This window comes from Enhydra lutris, unplaced genomic scaffold (assembly GCF_002288905.1).
Source record: "Enhydra lutris kenyoni isolate GAN:26980312 unplaced genomic scaffold, ASM228890v2 scaffoldscaffold85, whole genome shotgun sequence".
Taxonomy (NCBI): Eukaryota; Metazoa; Chordata; class Mammalia; order Carnivora; family Mustelidae; genus Enhydra; species Enhydra lutris.
This window is the reverse complement of record NW_019154169.1, coordinates 6,455,273-6,478,507: the sequence shown is the minus strand read 5'-3', so window position 1 is coordinate 6,478,507 and position 23,235 is coordinate 6,455,273. Positions and strand designations below refer to the sequence as shown.

Genomic DNA, 23,235 nt, shown 5'->3' with positions numbered 1-23,235 from the left:
ACCATACACTCAAAATATATGAAGTAAACATGGACAGAATTGAAGGGAAAAATATTGTTGTTCCACAACAATAGTTGGAGACATAAATATCTCTTTAGTGGATAAAACATACAGACAAAAGATCAGTAAGTAACTGGAGGACTTGAATAATATTAAAACCCAAATAGCCCTAACCAATACATTGGACACTCCACCCAACAACAGCAGATACACATTCTTCTCAGTATGTCAGTAATGTTCTCATGAACATTCTCCAGTATAGCCTGAGTGTTAGGCCGTAAAGCAATTCTTATTTAAAATAAAAGACTACAAAGTATCCTCTCTCACCAATAGAATGAGACTTGGCATCAATAATAGAAAGAAAACTATAGATAGTATATTAATTTTTATTAAACACCATACTCTTTACTGGTAGTCAAGGAAATCACCATGTAAATTAGAAAGTACTTTGGAGGAGATTATGCTGAGTGAAATAAGTCAAGCAGAGACAATCAATTATATGGATTCACTTACTTGTGGAGCATAAGGAGTAACACAGAAAACATTAGGAGAAGGAAAGGAAACGTGAATTGAGGGAAATCAAAGGGGGAGACAAACCGTGAGAGACTGTGGACTCTAAGAAACAAACTATAGGATTTGGAGGGGGGTTAGGTGAACCTGGTGGTGGATATTAAGGAGAGCACACATCGCATGGAGCACTGGGTGTGGTGCATAATCTTAAGAACACTGAAAATTTTTAAAAAGTACTTTGAGATGAAGTACAATAAAAACAATATATACCGAAATTTATGAGAGGCAATAAAAACAAAACTCAGAACTTAAGAAAATGTCAACCTAATCTTGCTCCTCATTTTCTCATTAAGATGTAAGCTAAATCCACAGCTGGAGGAAGAAAATAGATTAAAATAGAGATAAACAATATAGAGAATCAATGAAACCAAAAGTTTGTTCTTTGAAATGATCAACAAAAGTGACAAACTGTTTAGGAAAAAAGAGACAATGTAAATAATTAAAATTGGAAATGAAAGAAATTACTATTCTCATGAAAGTTTTAAAGGAGTTTAGGTGAAAAATATACCTCAAATTAAATGTATAAATCTCTACATACACAGAAATTACCAAAATTAAAGAAATAGAAAACTCTAAAGCAGCCTATAACAAAGGGTTGAATCAGTACCTCAAGATCTCCAAAAAAGAAAAGTCAAGAACCTGATGGCATCCTCAGTGAATTTAAAGAAATGTAACACCAGGCCTACTCAAACTCTTCCAAAAGATGACGAGGGAATGCTTCCTAATCTTCTGTGAGACCAAAGTTTGGTATCCTAGATACCAAAACTAGACAAAAATACCACTACAAATGAAAACTACAGATGAATGTCTCTTATGGCCACAGATAAAAGAATCCTGAATAAAATACTAACAAATCATATCCAGTAGTACATTGAAGGGATTATACTGCATGATAAAGTGGGATTTATGCCAGGAATGCAAAGTGGTTCAGTTTATGAATATAAATCTACATAACACTACATTAATAGAACAAAGGGGTGTAAAACCCCACATCATCCTCTCAATTGATGTAGAAGCATTTGAAAAAAGTCAACACCTTTTCAGGATAATAATGCTCAGCAAACTAGGAAAAGAAGGGAATTTCCTTACCATGATAAAGGGCATTTATGCAAAACCCACAGCTAACATCATCTCCAGTAGTAAAAGACTGAAATCTTGATAACATCAGGATCAAAACAAGAATGTCCGCTTTTACCACTGATATTCAATTTGGTACTGAGAGTTGTAGCCAGAAAGATTCAATAAAAAATGAATTAATTAAAAGCATCCCAACTAGAAAGGATGAAGGAAAACTGTTTGTAGATGACAGCCTAAGATACCTCTAATAGCTAGTTTTTTGGTGTGGCTAACAAACTGAGCAAAATTATAGGGTACAGGATCAGCACATAAAAATCAATTGTGTTTATATTCACCAACAATTAACAATCCCCAAAGGAAAGTAAGACTATGATCCTATTTATAATAGCATTCAAAAGAATAAAAAACCTAGGAATGAATTCAACTAAGGAAATGAAAACTTCAAAATATTGCTGAACAAAATCAAAATCATAATTAAATATAAACACATTTCATTTTCATGGATTGGAAGACATTGTAATAGAGTGCTAGGGCTGATGGGCCGGCTGGGAAACCGGGGCTCCAAAATGGCGGATCTTCCCACCAACCCTTTCTAAAATGGCAGACTATCCCGCCACCCTCACTATGGCCTCCACGTCACCGTCGGGAGACTGTAACTCTCCACCCAGGAGCTTCCAAATTGGGAACTGGCCATCACGGACCACCCCCGCCCCATACCCTCCGATCACCACATACCCAGTGGGCGCAAGGCTATGCCCTACCTCAACCCGATGAAAGAACCTCGCCAACTCCCTCCCAGCACGACTTCCCCGACTCACTATCCCCCTCCCCCCCACCTTTCTGTGAGTCACAGAACCTCGCCCAAGGGTGCTTGCAATAAAGTTCATCTCGGATCCATTTGCCTTGTAGCCTCTTTTCTTACCATCACCGGCGGGAGCAACTTTACAAGGGCTACCATAGAAAAATACTACAGACTGGTTGGCTTAAGAAACATTCATTTCTTTCAGTTCTAGAGGCTGAATATCCAAGGTCAGAGTGTTGGCAGATTTTTCCTAAGGTCCTTCTCCTTGATGTGCAGATGGTCACCTTCTTGCAGTATCCTCACAAGGCCTTTTCTCTGGATGTGTGCTTTCTTGGTGTCTCTTCCTCTTTTTATAAGAACATTATTCCAATTGGATTAGGGCCCCACCCTTATGCCTTCATTTAACTTTAAGGGATTCCTTACAGGCACCATCTCCAAATACAGTCACACAATGAGTTAAGGCTTCAACATATGAATTTTGGGGAATTTTTGGTAAGATAGCAACATTCCCCAAAGTAATACAGATTCAGTGCAATTCCTGTTAAAATTCAGTCTTCCTTTGCAAATTGGAAAAGGTGATCCTCAAAATCATATGGAATTTCACAAGCCCCAAATAGCCAAAACAATATAGAAAAGGAAAAACAAAGCTGAAAGATTCACTTTGCAATTTCAGTATTTACTTCTAAGCTATAGTAATCAAAACCTACTAATGTAAGGAGAGACGTAGGGACCAGTGAAATAGAGTTGCGAGTCTAGAAATAAACCAAACATCTATATTCTTTTTTTTTTTTAAAGATTTTATTTATTTGTCAGAGAGAGAGAGAGAGTGAGCACAGGCAGATAGAGTGGCAGGCAGAGGCAGAGGAAGAAGCAGGCTCACCGCCGAGCAAGGAGCCCGATGCGGGACTCGATCCCAGGACCCCAGGATCATGACCCGAGCCGAAGGCAGCCGCTCAACCAACTGAGCCACCCAGGCGTCCCTTCTTTTTTTTTTTTTTTTTTTAAGATTTATTTATTTATTTATTTATTTATTTGACAGACAGATCACAAGTAGGCAGAGAGGCAGGCAGAGAGAGAGGAGGAAGCAGGCTCCCCGCTGAGCAGAGAGCCCGATGCGGGGCTCGATCCCAGAACCCTGGGATCATGACCTGAGCTGAAGGCAGAGGCTTTAACCCACTGAGCCACCCAGGCGCCCCATATTCTATTGATTTTTGATGATGATACCAAGACCATTCAATGGGGGGGACAAATAATCTCTTTAAGAAATGCTGGGGGGGGCTCAGTTGGTTAAGCAATTGCCTTTGGCTCAGGTCATGATCCCGGAGTCCTGGGATCGAGTCCCACATCTGGCTCTCAGCTCCATGGGGAGTCTGCTTCTCCCTCTGACCTTTTCCCTTCTCATTCTTTCTCTCTCTCTCAAAAAAAAAAATGCTGGGTGCTGGGACTACTAGCTAAGTAAAAGAATTAAAATGGACCCCTGACTGACTCCATTTATAAAAATTGCCTTGAAATTGACCAATGACTCAAATATAAGGGTTAAAAGTAGAATGGTTCAAGATGGCAGCATGGGAAGATCCTGAGCTTATTTCCTCCAATGAACACAAGTCTATGACTACACGTGGGAATAACTTCCTCTGAACTAGAAACTGGGTAGAATAAACACAGATATGGTCTTGCTAAGGAAAAACCACACCCCAGGTATGGTGTTCCATGCATGGTTGGGAGGTATCTCAAAGGTATAGAATTTTTATCAGAGGAACAAGAGATTCAGGAGAGCTAGGCCCCCAGAACACCTCACTTTGAAAACCAACAGGGAATATGTCCAGGAAAACTACAGAAATGTAGATAAAGGAAAACTTGCTCTTAAAAGGCTTACACAGACTCACTTGGCCTGGAAACCAGTAGAAAAACACCAAAGAGTACATAAATCACACATGAAGGAGATTCACTTACGAATCTTGGAGCATCTGTTGGGAGAGGCAAAAGGAACCTGGACCTTTCCCTGGGGACTGAGACACTGGTGGATGGTATTTTTGTTTTCTTGCTGTGCCCTGATGATTCTGCTCTGGCAGGTGCCATTCTTTAATTCTCCCTATAGACTGCTAATGCCAGAGGGTACAGGCTGCTGAGTGTCCCCACACAACCCTGCATGTTGGCTAGGCCTTGCAGTCAACAGGATGACCACCCTGCTCACTAGCATGCCCACGGCAGTTTCGGCAGGCTGAGGGCCAGCCCTACGTACCAGCACATATGCAGCAGTAAGGCCCCACCATGACAAGAGGGTGCACACAACCCATATACTGGATACCCCTGGAGCACCTGACTCTAGTGGCCAGGGAGGATTACACTTCAGGGCTTCACAGGGCATCTCTATGTTTTAAGGCCATTCCTTCAAGTCAGGGAGATGTAGCTGAACTACCTAATACCTAGAAACAAAGAGGCTAAATGAGACTGAAAAATGTTTCAAATGAAAGAATAAGACAAAACCTCATAAAAATAGCTGAATGAGGGGTGCCTAGGTGGCTCAGCGGTTAAGCCTCTGCCTTCAGCTCAGGTCATGGTCTCAGGGTCCTGGGATCGAGCCCCTCTTTGGGCTCTCTGCTCAGCAGGGAGCCTGCTTCCCCCCACTCCGCCCCACCTGCCTCTCTGCCTACTTGTGATCTCCGTCAAATAAATAAATAAAATCTTTAAAAAAATAGCTGAATGAAATGTAGATAAGCAGTCAACGTAATAAGGAGTTCAAAGTAATAGTCATAAAGATAGTTTGAACACAGTGAGAACCTCAAGTTCTCAATTTATTTATTTGTTTGACAGACAGAGATCACAGGTAGGCAGAGAGGCAGGCAGAGAGTGAGAGGGAAGCAGGCTCCCTGCTGAGCAGAGATCCTGATGTGGTGCTCGATCCCAGAACCCTGGGATCATGACCTGAGCTGAAGGCAGAGGCTTTAACCCACTGAGCCACCCAGGCACCCCCCCCAAAAAAATTTTAAATGAGGATAGTTTAGGGGCACCTGGGTGGCTTAGTGGGTTAAAAATCTCTGCCTTCAGCTCAGGTCATGGTCCCGGGGTCCTGGGATTAAGCCTGTTCCCCGCCCCCACCTGCCTCTCTGCCTACTTGAGATCTCTGTCAAATAAATAAATAATCTTTTTAAAAAAAATGAGGATAATTTAAGGGACCTGTGGGGCAATATCAAATATACTAACATTCACATTATAAAGGTCCCAGAAAGAGAAGAGAGAAAGGGCAGAAACCTTAGTTTAAGAAATAACAGCTGAAAACTTATCTAGCCTGGCAAATGAAACACCAAGTCCAAAAAGCATAGAGAGTCTTAAACAAGATGAATGCAAAGAGATCCACACCAGGACACATAATTAAAATGTCAAAAATTAAAGAGAACCTTAAAAACAGCAAGAGAAAAGCAACACATTATATATGAGGAAGCTCCCTTAAGATTAGATTATCAGCTGCTTTTTTTTTTTCCAGGAGATACTTTTTGAGCCAAAGGGAATGGTGCAATGTATTTAAGTGCTGAAAAGAAAAAAACATACAACCAACATATACTACCTGGCAAGTTTATCTTTCAAAATTGGAAGAGAAGGGTTCTGGTCCAAGATGGTGAAGTAAGACCTTGACTTCCCCTCCTCCACAGAACATAGCAAATTATACCTATTTATAGAGCAATTCTTCCTAAAGAACTGAGGGCTGACTGAACAGCTTCTATACAACAAAGTATAGGATGGCAAAAGAGAACAATAAGAGAGATGGATACATAGTAATGTATGGAACCCCCATCCCCATCGATATGAACTGCAGTGGGGAGGGATAGAACTGAGAGTGGGAACAGATTTGTCTATCTTTGGGCACAGGGAAAAAAGCCACAGTTTAAAAGAGCAACTAGTTTATAAAAAAGGCAGCCCCAGAACTCTGCCAAATGGCAGAAAAGCTTCTGGAGCAGTTGTGGGGGTGGTGGTCAGAGGGACTGGAGAGTGACATGGTTTATACTCCTCCCTCCACCTTGAAAGTGCAGATAGGATTTGGGTCTGGACACCATAGCTGGCCGGCCACTTCATGCCAGGTCCTCTAGCTCACACCAGCCCTGGATGCGCTGGGGCACAGAAAAAAAGCCACTGTTTAAAACTCCATCAAATGGGGGATGGGGGGCTGCTGGAAAAATCTACAGGTGGGAGGGACTGGTGGATGTGGTTTACACTTCCCCCTCCAGCTTAAAAACATGAACAGGAATAGAGCTTGAGCACCCTAACCAGCATGCTGCCTCAGACAACACTGGGGATCCCTCGCCCACACCAGCCCTGGTTGCTCTGAGGAAAAGAAGAAGAAGAAGAAAAAGAAGGAAGAAGGAGGAAGGAGAAGGAGACGAAGAAGAAGAAGGAGAAGAAGACGACGACGACGAAGACGACGACGAAGACGATGACGACGACGAAGACGAAGAAGACAAAGACGAAGAAGACGACGACGAAGACGAAGAAGAAGAAGAAGAAAAGCTCTGATTTGAAAGAACAAGCAGCATAGAACAGATCCACCCCTAGAACTCCACCAAATTATGAGGCAGCTGCTGGAACTTTCCCCAGGTGGGGAACTTTCCCCAGGGACATGGCCTATGTTCCCCTTCTACACAGAAAGCACGACCAGTCAATGGTCCAGGTACCGCAACCCGCCTGTAGCCTGATTGCTCAGGCCCCTGGCCCACACCAGTCCAAGTTACCCCACCAAGGCAGTCACAGGGGAGTGCACACCAGGACACTCCTAGGTAATGTGCACTGCAGCCCTGGCTTTGCACTGGGGTGATGCAGGTGCACCGGACCCTGCAACGCTCCAGGCCCTCACCAAGTCAGCTTCAGTTTCTTCGCTTGAGCACTCCTGGCAGTAGACAGCTTTGGAGACTTCTGGCTGCCATCTGCCTTGGATCTAGCTGCCCTGCTAGGGTGTCCCAGTGTGGAGCACCCTGGGAGTCCCCAGCCTGTGTCTACTGGTTGCAGCCACCCTGCCAGGCCACAACCTGCAGGAAGTGCCCCGCCACACCGGGGCCTGCACTGGCCTCAGCCAGGGCACCTCATGCTCTGAGCATACGGAGACATGCTAGCTCGCAACCAACTTCACTTCAGCCATCTCCCAGGGCATGTTTTGTATAGAAATCCCAGAAACCACATTGGCTTGCACCAAATTGAGCTTTAGCTGTCCCAGCAGAGTGTCCCAAGCACAGGGAACCCCAAAACCCCCCTGGCCTCTACCCTGCCTCAACAATAGCATCTTCCAAGGCATCTGTGTAGAGTTCTGGTTTACACCCACTCAACTTCTGCTATCCTACCAAGATACCTTCTGTATGGAGGGTCCCAGGACACCTCCCCTTGGACTTACATCAGCATCAGCTTTCCTGCTGGGAAACTTCTATGTGGAGTGCCTCAGGACCATCCCAGTGTGTGTCCACTTTGGCCCCAGCCATCCTGCCAGGGCAGCCCCAGCACAGAGTACCCCACCACCCCCAGCCCATACAACCCACAGCTCCAGCCAGCCAGTGAAAGTCACCAAGCACACACAGTCTACACAGGAGATGACCATACATGAGACCATTCAAGTTTAGGAGAAGGATCTGTTCTGCCTAACTCATAGGAACACACAGAATATCAAGCACAATGGGGTGACAAAGGATCATACCCCAAAAGAACATGATAAAACCTTAAAAAAGAATTAAATGATTTGGAGATGAGCAATATGTCTTACAAAGAATTTAAAATAATATTTGTGGGCTCCTGGGTGGCTCAGTTCATTAAGCAACTGCCTTCGGCTCAGGTCATGATCCCGGACTCCCGGGATCGAGTCCTGCATCAGGCTCCCAGCTCCACGGGGAGTCTGCTTCTCCCTCTGACCTTCCCCTGTCTCATGCTCTCTCACTGTCCCTCTCTCAAATAAATAAATAAAAATCTTAAAAGAATAAAGTAGTATTTGTGGAGATGTTCATTGGGCTGGAGAGACTAGTAGAAGAACTCAGTGAGATCTTCAGAAGAGAAAACATAAAAAGAACCAATCACAGTTGAAGCATACAATAACTGAAATGAAAAATACACTAAAGGGAATCAACAATAGATTAGAGAGAGGATGTAGAAGAATGGATCAGCAGTCTGGAAGACAGGATAATGGGAATCACCAAAGCCTACGGGCAAAAATAAAAGAAAAATATTTCATGATCCCTCTGCTTTAGGGTTTGTGAAATGCTGCTTTACATGTAGAGAAATAAAAGAGGGTGGGTGGGACAGGTTAAAAAATAAAAATGAGAGTAGGTTAAGGATCTCTTGGATGGCATCAAATGAAATAAATGTTCTCAAGAAGGAGAAGGAGGGGAGGAGGGGCAGCAAAGAAGGGGAAGGAAGAGAAAGGGGCAGAAAACTTACCTCAAGAAATAATAACTGAAAACTTCCCTAGTTAGGGAAAGAAATATCCAGGTTCAAGAAGCACCACAGTTCCAAACAAGATGAACCCAAGGAGGCCCATGCCATAATACATAAAAATTAAAATGCCAAAAGTTAAAGAATTTTGTAAGTGGCAAGAGAGAAGCAAAACATGTTCAGGGGAAACCTTCCTAAGGGTATCAGCTGATTTTTCAGCAGAATCTTCACAGACCAGAATTGAGTGGTTTGATATATTGAAAGGGCTAAAAGGAAAACAACTACAACTAAGAATAATCTACCGAGGAAGATTATCATTCATTTTTGAAGGAGAGATAATTTCCCAGACAAACAGACATTAAAGGAGTGTATCACAACCAAACTGGCCTTACAAGAAAAGAAATGGAAGAAAAGAAATGGCCATAATTAGAGGTAAGAAAAATTATGAATAAAAGATGTAAAATATGACAACATAAACAATAAAACCTGGAGGAGGGAGTTAAAGTTGATTTCAAAGAATGTGTTTGACATTAAATGACCATCAACTTTGAATATGCTGCATTTACTTGGGATATTATATATGAACCTTGTGGTAACCAGAGACTCAAAACCTATACTAGATACCCAAAAAAGAAACAAAAAGAAAGCCAAACATAACACTATAGAAACTCACCACAAACAAGAAAGGAACACAGAAAAGTACAAAAACAAGAAGACAATAAAATGTACATACCTCTCAATAATTACTTTAAATGTAGATGGGCTAAATGCTCCACTCAAAAGACATAGGATGGTGGAATGCATTAAAAAAAAAAAGACCCATCTATATGCTATCTAAAGAGACTCACTTTAGACAAACACACAGGCTAAAAGTAAAGGGATGGGAAAACATTTACCATCCAAATGGGAGTGAAACAAAAGCTGGGGTAAAAATAATACTTAGTATCAGACAAAATAGACTTTAAAACAAAGCATAATGTTAAAGGGATCAATCCAACAAAAAATTCGACATTGGAGCAGTAAATATGTAAAGCAAATACTAACAGACATAAAGGGATATATTGACAGTACTATAATAATAGAAGGGGACTTTAACACCCCACTTACATCAATGGATAGATTAATCAGGCAGGAAATCAATAAGGAAACACTGTCTTCAAGCAAATTACTAGACCAAATAGACATAACACATACAGGATATTAGATCCAAAAAGAACAGAGTACACTGTTTTCCCCTGCATAGGAAACATTCTCTTTGATAGATCACATGTTAGATTACACACATAACACTAGAGGGACTCATCAATCACACAGAAAGCAAGAGAAGAAGAAAAGAATAGAGAGAACTACAAAAACAAGAAAACAATTAACAAAATGGCAATAAGCACAAACCTATCAACAATTAAATGTGGATGGCCTAAATACTCAAAAGACATAGATTGGCAGAATGGATAGAAAAAACAAGACCTACCTATGTAATGCTTACAAGATGCTCAGCTCAGATCTAAAGACACCTATCAAGTGAAAATGAAGGGATGGAAAAACATTTACCATGCAAACAAAAGTTTAAAAATTTGTATAATACTAATATCAGACAAAATAGACTTTACAACAGACTTTAACAAAAGGAATATCCTTACATAATGATAAGGATTAGTCCAATAAGAGGATATAGTAATCATAAATATCTATGCACTCAATGTTTGAGCACCTGAACACATTAAGCAAATTATTAATGGACATAAAGAGAGAAATTGCTGGTAATTTGATAATAGGAGGGGAATTTTACACCCCACTTATATCAATGTATAGGTCATTCATGCAGAAAATCAATCATGATATAAGTGTTCTCTGAATGACACATTAAACCAACTGGACATAACAGACAGATATAGAACATTCCATCCAAAAAAAACAATACACATTCTTTTCAAGTGCACATGGAACTTTCTCCAGAAAGTTCTCCAGAACACATTTCATGTTAGGCTAAATAACAAGTATCAAGATATTTAAAAATACTGAAACCATACCATACATCTTTTCTGACCACAATGTTATGAGCTAGGAATCACAAAAAACAAAACTGGAAAAACATGAACACGTGGAGGCTAAACAATGTGCCATATAATAAGCAAATGGTCAAGGAAAAAAAATTTAAGATTTTATTTATTTATTTGATAGAGATCACAAGTAGGCAGAGAGGCATGCAGAGAGAGAGGAAGGGAAGCAGGCTCCCCGATGAGCAGAGAGCCTGATGCAGGGCTCGATCCCAGGATTCTGGGATCATGACCTGAGCTAAAGGCAGAGGCTTTAACCCACTGAGGCGCCTAAGACAAGTGAAAATGAATACAAAAGGATTCAAAAACTCTTTGGGATACAGTGAACACAGTTTTAAGAGGCAGATATATAGAGATACAGGCCTATTTCAAGAAACAAGAAGAAGCTCAAATAATCCAATCTTACACCTAAAGCAACAAGAAATAGAATAAACAAAGCCCAAGGTCAGTAGAAGGAAGGAATAAATAAAAATACAGCAGAAATAAAGGATGTAGAGACTAAAAAGAAAGAAAAATCAATGAAACCACAAGCTGTTTCTTTGAAATGAGAAAAAAAACTTTTTAGCCAGACTCATCAAGAAAAAAAAGAAAGTACCCCCCAAAATCAGAAATGAAACAGAATAACAAAATAGAAATAAAAAGGATTATAAGAGAATACTATGAAAAATTATATGCTAATCCATTTGACAATCTAGAAAGAGATTCCTAGAAACATATAATCTTCAAAACTAAGTAAGAAATAGAAAATCTGAACAGACCAATTAATTAGTAACAAGGCTGCCTGGGTGGCTCAGTGCGTTAAAGCCTCTGCCTTCAGCTCAGTTCATGGTCTCAGGATCCTGGGATCTAGCCCCACGTTGGGCTCTCTGCTCAGCGGGGAGTCTGCTTCCCCCTCTCCCTCTGCCTGCCTCTCTGTCTACTTGTGATCTCTCTCTCTGTGTCAAATAAATAAATAAATAAAATCTTTAAAAAAATTATTAGTAACAAAATTAAATCAGCAAAACAAAATGAAAAAAACAAAACAAACACCTAAAAAGCAAAAAACAAAACAAAACAAAACAAACAAACAAACAAACAAAAAAAAACCCACAAAAACACCCCCAAACAAAAACCAAAACCAAAAAACCAAAAACCTACCTAGAAATAAACGTCCTGTATCAAATATATTTTCAGGGACTTCTACCAAACATTTAAAGGATAATTAGTACCTCTTCTCCTGAAGCTATTTCATAAGGTGGAAGAGGATGGAAAACTTCCAAATACATTCTACAAAGCCAGCATTACTCTGATACCCAAACCAGACAAAGACACCATCAAAAATACTCCCCAAAACAAGATCCAATATCTCTGATGAAAACAGATGGAAAAGTCTGTAATAAAATATTAGTAAACTACATTCAGCAATACATTAAAAGGATTATTCCCCATGGTGAAGTGAAATTATTCCAGGGATAAAAGGATGGTTCAGTGTTTGTAAATTAATCAATGTGATATACCATATTAATAAAATGAAGGCCGAAGATCATATTATCTCAATACATGCAGAAAAAATATTTGACAAAATTGAACATGAATTCATGATAAAAATTCTCAACAAAATAGGTTTAGGGGGAACATACCACAACATAGTGAAGGCCATATATGAAAAACCCAGAAGTTACATCATACACAATGGTGAAAACAGAGCTTTTTTCCTAGGATTAGGTATAAGACAAGGATGTCCATTCTCACCACTTTTATTCAATATAGTACTGGAATTCCTAGCCACAGCAATTAGAGAAGAATAAGAAATAAAAGTCATCCATTATGGAAAGAAGAATTTAAACTGTCACTATCTGCAGATGACATGATAATATACATGAAAACCCTAAAGAGGCCCCCCCTTACAAAACTATTAGAATAAATGAATTCAGTGAAGTTGCAGGATATAAAGTTAATACCTGGAACACATGAAAAGATGCTATCACTAATTATCAAAACAATCAAAACCACAATAAGCTATTATCTTATACCTGTCAGAATGGTTAAACTAAAAAAGACAAAGAAAAAAATAACAAGTGTTGGTAAGAATGTGGAGAAAAATGAACCTTCATGCACTGCTGGTGGGAATGGAATTTGGTACAGCCACTGTGGAAAACAGTATTGTGGTTCCTTAAAAAATTAAAAATAGAAATACCATATGATCCAGTATTTTCACTATTGGGTATTTACTGAAATAAAATGAAAACACTAATTTGAAAAGATACATGCATCCCTATGTTTATGGCAGCATTATTTAGAACAGCTAAAATATGGAAGCAAGTGATTACCAATGGATGAACAGATAAGGAAGATGTGGTACAATGGAATAATACAGTGGAATATTATGTAGTCACAAAAATATTAGATCTTTCCATTTGCCACATCATGGATGGACCTAAAAGGTATTACGCTGTGAAATAAGTCAGACCAAGTAACCAATACATGATTTCACTCATATATGGAATCTAAGAAACAAAATTAATGAGTAAAGAAACAAAAATGAAATCAAACCTATAAATAAAGAATAAGGTGATGCTTGCCATAGGGGAGGTGGATAAAATGGATGAAGGGAAGTGGTGGGAGATACAGGCTTTCAGCTATGAAATGAATAAATCATGGGAATAAAAAGTATAGTATAGGGAATCTAGTCAGTGATAATGTAGTACTATTGTGTGGTGCCAGATGATAGCTCCATTTGTGGTGAGCATAGTAGAACATAGAGAAGTTGAATCACTATGTTGTACACTTGGGACATAATGTAATGTGTGTCAACTATAGTTAAATAAGAAAGGTATAAAAACAATTGTAGAGGCAATAATGAATTTCCCAGATATGCAAAAGCTAAAGGAGTTGTCACTGAATGAACTTCTTAAGAAATATTAAAGAGATGTTTCTAATCAGGAAAGGCCATAACTGGATATAAGAAAATACATGAACGAGAAGATCTTATTGACAAAGGTGATCATATAGTAGGGGACCAACCATTTATAAAGCTGCTATTAAAGATAGAAGACAAAAGTAAGATGAATCATATCTACAACAGTTTTTTAAGGGACACACACACACGTCAAATATGACAAAAAAACTTATTGCATGGGGGGGGTGGTAGTGGTGAAAAAATGTAGTGCTTTTAGAATGTGTTTAAGCTTAAGAGATCACCAATTTAAAATATACTGCAATCTACAAAAATAAAGAGAAAGGAATCTAAACATGAAACTAAAGAAGTCATTAAATCCCAAGGGAAGAGAGAGAAGATGAACTACTGAAACAATAAAAAAAAAAAAAAAACCAAAATGGCCATAACACATCTATAATTACTTTAGCTGTAAATGAAATAAATGCTACAATCAAAATTGGAATGGATGAAATGTGGCTGAATGGATTAAAAGTCAATAACAATCTATATGCTGCCTACAAGAGACTCACTTCAGATCTAAAGATACAGACTAAGGCAAAATGGATGGGAAAAGAGTCTATGGAAATGGAAATAATACTGGGGTAGCAATACTTACTTAACAAAATAGTCTTTAAAGTTGAGGTGTAACAAGAGACATAGAAGTGCATTAAATAACAAATGGATCAATCCAGTAAGATACAACACTTACATTTATTTAGGTATTCACATTGGAATACCTAAATGTATATATCTAGTATTTACAGACATAATGGAAGAAATTGACAGTCATATAATAATAGTAGGGGTCTTTAACATCTTACATAAGTGGGCAGATCATCTAGATAGAAGGGAAAAAAAAGCACTGGCTTTAAACACATTAGAACAGATGGATTTATTGGATATATACAGAACATTCCACTCCAGAATACACATTCTTCTCAAGTGGACATAGAACATTCTCCAGGATAAATCACATGTTAGGGCAGAAAACAAGTTTCAATAAATTTAAAATATTGAAGTCATTTCAAGCATCTTTACCAACCACATGTATGCAACTAGGAATCAAGTATTAGAAGAAAACTAGAAAAACACAAATATGTGAAGACAAAACAACATGCTGCTAAACAACCAGTGGGTCAATGAAGAAATCAAAGAGGAAATTAAAAAAAAAATCTTGAGGCAAATAAAAATGAAAACACAATATTCAAAATCTATGGGATGCAGCAAAAATTGTTCTAACAGAAGATTATACCAGTACAGTCTCATGTCAAGAAACAAAAGGAAGGAAAGCTTCCAGACTCATTCTACGAGGCCAGCATTACACTGATACCTAAACCAGACATACACAAAAGGAGGGGAGGGATGGAGAGAAGGAGGCAGGGAGAGGAGAGAGGGAGGGAAGGAGGGAGGAAGATAATTAGTTAGCAGCAATTATCCCTGATGAACATGGATGCTAAAATCCTCAACAAAATATTGGCAAACTGAATAAAAAAATACGATCAAAGAATCATACACCATGGTCAAGTGGATGGTTCAATACATGCAAATCAATCAATGCGATATGCCACATTAACAAAACAGAGTATAAAGATCATATTATCATCAATAGGTCCAGAAAAACCATAGACAAAAATTCATCTTATATTTATGGTAAAAACTCTCAACCAAGTGTTTATACGGGGAAAGTACATCAACATAATAAAGCTATTCATGATAAACCCAGGGCAAACATCATACTCCATGGAGAAAAGCTAAAAGCTTTCCTCTAAGATCAGGAACAAGACAAGGGTGCCCACTTTCATCACTTTTATTCATCATAGTATTGGCAATCCCAGCCATAGCAATTAGGTAAGAAAAATAAATAAGGCATCCAAATCAGAAAGGAAGAAGTTAAACGGTCACTATTTGTAGATGACATGATCTTATATATAGAAAGCCCTAAGACTCCACCAAAAAACTATTAGAATAAATGAATTTAGTGAAGTTGCAGGATAGAAAGTGAATATACAAAAATCTAAAATTTTATATACAAAAATCTGTTGCCTATCCATATACTAATTTAAATTATCATAAAGATAAATTAAGAAAAGTCTCATTTACAAATGCACTAAGTAGAATCAAGTACCTAGGGATAAACTTAACCACAGACGAAAAAGACCTGTACTTTGAAAACTGTAAGACATGATGAAAGAAACTGAAGATGGCAGAAACTTGTGGGAAGATACTGTGCTCATGGATTGGAAGAATTTATACCCAAAGCAACCTACATATTCAGTGTGATCCCTATCAAAATATCAATGGCAGGGGCGCCTGGGTGGCTCAGTGGGTTAAAGCCTCTGCCTTCGGCTCAGGTCATGATCTCAGTGTCCTGGGATCGAGCCCCATATCAGGCTCTCTGCTGAGCAGGGAGCCTGTTTCCTCCTCTCTCTCTCTCTCTGCCTGCCTCTCTGCCTGCTTGTGATTTCTCTCTCTGTGTGTGTCAAATAAATAAAATCTTTAAAAAAAAATATCAATGGCATTTTCCACAAAACTAGCACAAATGATCCTAATATTTGAAGAGAATCACAAAATACCTCAATAACCAATGCAATCTTGAGAAAGAACAACAAAGCTGAAGGTATCACACTGTCTTATTTCAAGCTATACTACAAAGCTATAGTAATCAAAATAGGATGATCCTGACACAAAAACAGAAATATTCATCAATGGAACAATATAGATAGCCCAGAAATAAACCCAGGCTAAAATGGCCAATTAATCTATGACAAAGGAGGCAAGAATATACAATGGTGAAAGACCATCTCTTTCATAAATGGACCAGTTTCTTATAGTGTACACAAAAATAAACTCACATGGATTAAAGACTTAAATTGAGACCTGATACCATAAGTTTCCTAGAACAAAGGCAGTAAACTCTGACACCAGTCTTAGCAATATCTTTTTTGATCTCCTTAGGCAAGGAGAACAAAAAGAACAAGATACAGTGGATTACATTAACAAGAAGGCTATTGTACAGCAAAGCAGACCATCAATAAAAAGAAAGGCGGGGTGCCTGGGTGGCTCAGTGGGTTAAAGCCTCTGCGTTCGGCTCCGGTCATAATCCCAGGGTCCTGGGATCGAGCCCCACATCAGGCTCTCTGCTCAGCAGGGAGCCTTCTTCCCCTCCCCTCTCTCTGCCTGCCTCTCTGTCTACTTGTGATCTCTGTCAAATAAATAAATAAAATCTTTTAAAAAAATAAAAAGACAACCTACTGAATGAATGAAGGTATTTGCCAGTAGTTATGTCTGATAAACAGTTAACATTCAAAATATTTAAAAATCTCATACAACTCAACATAAAAGTAATCTGATTAAAAGTGGGCAGAAAATCTGAATACACATTTTTCCAAGGAAGATGACACATGAATAGATGCTCAACATCACTTAACTATCAGGGAAATGCAAGTAAAAACCACAATATGATATTAACTCCTACCTATCAGAATGGCTTAAAAAAAAAAAGACGTTTGGTAATGATGTGGCGAAAAGGGAGCCCTTGTGCACTGTCAGTGTGAATGTAAATTGGTGTATCACTATGGCAAATCTACTATAGGGGCCAGTAATTCTAATTATTTATCTGGAGAAAATGAAAACAATTAGAAAAGACATATGTACCCCTATGCTCATCAAGGAAGGAACCTAAATGTCTAAGGATAGATGAATGGATAAATAAGATGTGACATCTTTAAAACAATATTACTCAGCCATAAAAAAAACAAAATATTGCCAACTGCAGCAACACTGATGAGTCTAGAGGATATTATGCTAAGTAATTCAGATAGAAAAAAAAACCAAATACTGTATTATTTCACTTATATGTGACAACTAAAAAACAAATGAAAAAATCTCATGACCCTGAGACCATGACTTGAGCCGGATGCGTAACTGACTGAGCTACCCAGCCACCCCGATTCCATTTATAATGTGTTTTTTGTTTTGGTTTTTTTTGTTGTTGTTGTTTTAAAGTGAGCAGGGCACACAAGGGGAGCAGCAGAGGGAGAGGGACAAAGATTCCCAAGCAGGTTCCCTGCCCAGCACAGAGCCTGATGCAGAGCTCGATCTCCCAATCCTGGGATCATAACCTGAGCCAAATCAAGAGTCAACCCTTAACTGACTGAGCCACCCAGGTGCCCCTGTAAAACACTCTTGATGGGACATGATTATAGAAGAGATTACTGCTCGCCAAAGGGGTTAAGGGTGTGACAGAAAAGGGTTAGAACAAGGAATCTTTGTGGTGGTGGAAGTTCTGTATGTTGATTGTGGTGGCAGAGAAATCAACAGGAGATAAAACCATACAGAACTACACGGACACATACACGTGTGCATGTAGAACCAGTGATATCTGATAACATGTACAGATCATGCCAATGTCAAACTTGATATTGTACTTGAATTATGTAAAATGTATATTAGGGGAAACTGGATATAGGACACACAAACTAAACAGTACTATAGAGTATTATTTTGGCAACCTCCTATAAATCATTATTTCTCAATAAAAACACCTTTTTAAGAAAAAAGATTTATTTATTGGAGAAAGTGGGGGAAGGGGTAGAGAGGTAGAGGGGCAGAGGGAGAATCTCAAACAGACTCAGAGGTGAGCACAGAGCCTGTTGCAGGGCTTGATATCGTAGCGTGAGCTGAAACCAAGAGTCTGACGCTGAGCCAAATGCACCACCCAGGTGCCCCAATAAAGACATCTTTTGAAAGTCCCAGTAGAAAACAAAGAGATAAAATAATGAATGAGCTATTCACAGAAAAGGATATTTGGGTTCAATAAATATTTGAAAGGTCTAAATATAAAACATTTTAGATCTGATACAGGGAAGTGAGCTTTCATATCCGTTGGCCACATACCTCACAACGTCTAAAATCACCAGCATCTGCACCCTCATTAAAGGATTCAGAAACCAAATAAAGTTTTGTTGAGATATGCTAAAATTTCTCCTGCTCTGATACAGGCATCTATACTTGGCTTGACATTGTCAGAATATTAATCATGTTTTACAGTATGTATGAAGGGTCAGTCTCTCCTCGATCTGAAACCAAGCCAAATGTAGGTGATTTTTTTATTTCCAGATGGAGAGCCAATTATGTCAACAATTGATTATTTCTTTTGTTTCTTCACTGCTTTCAGCCTAGAGAATTTGTGTTTGAAATAAAAATAAAAATTTTAAAATTCCCATCAAGTAAATGCTATGTATATACTGCTGGCTTTTATTATCTAAGTTAACATTGTGAGGAGAGGGTAAGCAAAGTATCATCTTAATTCAGTTTGGTTTGTGTATTAGTAAAGATAGTTTTCTATAAATGTTAGTATTTGGTCATACACAATTCATTTTTAAGTTGTTTCTATAGGTCGTGTCCTTTTTCCATTTGATTCTTATTTTAGAGAAACAGGAAAATAAGGAAAGGCCAAGAAAGAATACAAAAGATAGCAACATATCTTAACAACCAGATTTGTTACCACCATATTTGCTTTCATTCTTTCATTTTTTAATTAAAGAAATGTTACAGATAAATATAACAATTCCATCTAAACCTCTCCCACTTCCACCAAGGCAACCAATGTCATAAATGGATATATGACCAACACACAGTACTGTTCTTTGCATTATTTTATTAAACTTATACAAATGTTACATCTTTTCATTGTACATTTTGCTTTTTTTCTCTCAATATTTATATTGTGATCTAGGTACTATATGTCAAATTTGTACCTTCTCTCTAAATACTGTATTCTATCATAACAATAATTACATGGTATTAATCTATCCTTCTACTAATGAGATTCTGTTATGTCCAATTTAGTGTAATACAAACCACGATGAACATAGAGATGTGTATCTTCATGCCCATATCTGTGTGCAATACACCAAAACAGAAATGACTATTTCATATTTGTGTTCTTAGAGTGATCCAGTTACTCTAAAGAAATAAATCTATTTCATTTTCATCATAGTTTTAGAATTTTGCTTTTTATATTCTAGTCTTCAGTCGATCTGGATTTAATTTTTATATATAGTATAGACAACTGTCATTTTTTGTTCAAATGAATCTTCTGTTTATTGAATAGGCCATTCTTTCTCCAATGACTTCAATAGCAATACCACACAAAAAATTTCCTTATCTCCTTTCTTCAATCTTTGTTTTGTTTCCACTGATTTATTTACTTATCAAGAACACATTGTTTAGATACCAGCTTTAAATATGTGATGCTATCTGGTAGACTGTGTTTTCTCTTGTTTTTCACTTGTTTCAGCTATTTGTGGTCCTTTATGTTCTCATACAAAATTTTAAATCAGTTTGTGAAAAATTTAACTAGTGAAAACTTTGAGTGGAAGTACCTTAGAGATTTGTGAATTTATATTTTTGAAAATATGTTTTCAGACAATGTTATTTTTCTCAGAATTTCAGGTCCTACTTTATGTTCTTCAAAATGTTTTTTTAACTTTATATATGTGTGTGTCTTGTAATTGCTGTTGTGTTATCCTTAGACATTTTATATCAACACATTTTCCAATTAACTATTTCCTATGTAGGAGGATATTTTTATAGTTTCTTCCTTCCCCCCAAATCTTTTTCTTGCTTAACATACTGGCTACAATAGGAGCTCAACTGTAATGCTGATATGCTGGTAGCAGACATCTTGTTTCATATTTTAATAAGAATCCTGAATAAATATCAATAGAGGTCTACTAAGGTTTTTGATGTTCAACTTATTTGTTACACAATTTGTCACATTGTATAAGAATTCTCATGTTTCACAATTCTGTGACTTCTTCAAAAGGCTTTCCACATTCATAGTTTTCTGCTCCAAAACCAATTATGTAATGTGAAAGGAGGTGCTAATTCTGAAGGCTTTTCCATCTTCACAATATTCATAGTGTTTCTATTTCTACTGAGTATGAATTCTCTGGTGTCTAACAAGGTGTGACTTTTGGCTAAAAGCCTTACCACACTCATTACAATGATAAGGCTTCTCACCGGTATGTTTTCTCATATGAAGTGTAAGAGATGAGATTTGAGAGAAGGCTTTTCCACATTTACTACAGTCAAAGGGTTTCTCACCTGTGTGACCTCGTATATGTATAGTAAGGGATGAGCTTTGGGAGAAGGCTTTTCCACATTTATTACATTCATAGGGTTTCTCACCTGTATGACCTCTCATGTGCACAATAAGAGAAGTTCTTTGAGAGAAAGCTTTTCCACATTCATTACATACATAGGGCTTCTCACCAGTATGACTTCTCATATGTAAATTGAGCAGTGAACACTGAGAGAAGGCTTTCCCACATTTATCACATTCATAAGGCTTTTCTCCTGTGTGACTTCTCAGATGAAGAGTAAGAGATGCAATTTGAGAAAAGGCTTTACCACATTCATTACAATCATAAGGCTTCTCTCCAGTGTGAACTTTCTGATGTGTAATAAAGTTTTGTTTTTGACTGAAGGCTTTGCCACATTCATTACATTCATAGGGTTTCTCTCCAGAATGAATTTTTTCATGGGCAATGAGATTTGATTTCTGGCTAAAGGCTTTGCCACATTCCTTACATATGTAGGGTTTTTCTCCAGTGTGAATTCTCTGGTGTCTAACAAGATTTGACATTTGAATGAAAGCTTTCCCACATTCATTACATTCATAAGGTTTCTCTCTAGTATGAATTTTCTGGTGTGTAATGAAGTTTTTCTTGTGGCTGAAGGCTTTTCTACATTCCTTACATTCATAAGGTTTTTCACCAGTATGACTTCTCATATGTACAGTAAGGGCTGAACTTTGAGAGAAGGATTTTCCACATTCATTACATTCATAGGGTTTCTCACCTGTATGAATTCTTACATGTATAATAAGCATAGAAAACTGAGAGAAGGCTTTTCCACATTTATCACATTTGTAAGGTTTTTCTCCTGTATGACTTCTCATATGAAGAGCAAGGGATGCAATTCGAGGGAAGGCTTTACCACATTCATTACATGCATAAGGTTTCTCCCCAGTATGAACTTTCTGATGTGCAGTGAGGCTTTGCTTCTGGCTGAATGCTTTCCCACACTCATTACATTCATATGGTTTCTCTCCAGTATGAATTTTTTCATGATCAATGAGATTTGATTTCTGGCTGAACGATTTCCCACATTCCTTACATGCATAGGGTTTCTCCCCAGTATGAATTCTTTGATGTCTAATGAGATTTGACATTTTAATGAAAGCTTTCCCACATTCGTTACAATCATAAGACTGCTCCCTACTATGAATTTTATGATGTTTAATGAGTTTTTCCTTGTGGCTGAAAGCTTTTCTACACTTTTTACATTCATAAGGTTTCTCTCCAGTATGAATTCTCAGGTGTCTGATGAGGTCCAAAGTTTGACTGAATCCTTTCCCACAATGATTACACTTAAAGGGAGTTACTGCAAGATGGGATGGATTAATGCAAAATGATTTCATAGGTTCATTAAATTCACAATGTTCCTTTCTTATAAGTATTCTATTATTATGATGACAGTCGAAATTATTATGTTCTAAACAATTTCCAAACAAGTCATATTCATAGAGATTGTGACTGGAAGGAAAAAAGTCCAAGTTAAGAGGAAATGCATTTGCAAATTTCTTATGACATTCATTGACTTTTTCTTCAGTCAGTGTTTTTGTGTATTTATCTTCAAATTGTGTCAAAAGTCTGTCCTGGATTTTCTGATGCTCAATCCCCCACATTTCTCCTAAAACAGATTGCAAATAAATATCACTTGAAAATTTTTCTAATATTATAAAATGAAGAAAATTTCAGGAAATATGCTATCATGGGATTGATTCTTGGTTTATGGTTTAGTTCCCCATTATAAAGCAAATTTCATGTGTGTAGATCTCGTATTTTTGAAGCTTTAGGAGATCCCAGGAAAAATATGAGTAGAGGAAAACAGGAATACAAATAGCTTTGATTGTGTTTAAAAATGGGATCCGAAACAAAACAGATGAACTGCCGGATAAATAAAAGGGAAAGTGCAGAATGTACAAAGTAAGAAAAAATGACAGAGGAAAAAAATAGGAAGTTAATTATAAAAGTATTTTGTAGGACTCTATTAAAATAAGCTTTTACAAACTGCTTAACATAAATAATTTTCTGGAAAATGCAAATTACCAAAACTGACCCTGTAAGAGGTAGAAAACCTGTATGAACCAACTTCCACAAAATAAAGAGAAAAATATGAAAAAGCAATCCCATCAAAACAAATCAAAAAGGCCCACAGAGATCCACATGGGAATTTGAACATTTAGGGGACATTTGCTTTCATGATTTGCAAAAATGTTATAAATATAGAAAAAGAGAATTTCCAATTTTTTTCTGTGTAAAACGTAACAATACCGAAAC

At 37.8% G+C, this 23,235-nt stretch overlaps 2 protein-coding genes across 3 annotated transcripts in view; one reads left to right on the top strand and one right to left on the bottom strand.

Annotated features, from left to right (window-relative positions):
- Positions 1-23,235, top strand: part of LOC111161453 (zinc finger protein 527) — a 511,863-nt gene that overhangs the window by 199,911 nt on the left and 288,717 nt on the right. The gene's annotated exons all lie outside the window — the stretch shown is intronic.
- LOC111161454 (zinc finger protein 569) overlaps positions 20,298-23,235 on the bottom strand; it is a 47,541-nt gene continuing 44,603 nt past the window's right edge. The window contains exons 5-6 of one of the 2 annotated variants that reach the window (XM_022525119.1): positions 21,842-22,585; positions 20,298-21,691 (exon numbers count right to left, since the gene is read on the bottom strand). In XM_022525119.1, coding sequence (XP_022380827.1) covers positions 20,763-21,691; positions 21,842-22,585 — 1,673 coding nt within the window. In that variant the 3' untranslated portion in view covers positions 20,298-20,762. Of the gene's footprint in view, positions 22,586-23,235 lie in introns of both variants that reach the window. The other variant, XM_022525118.1, reaches the window with a different exon arrangement.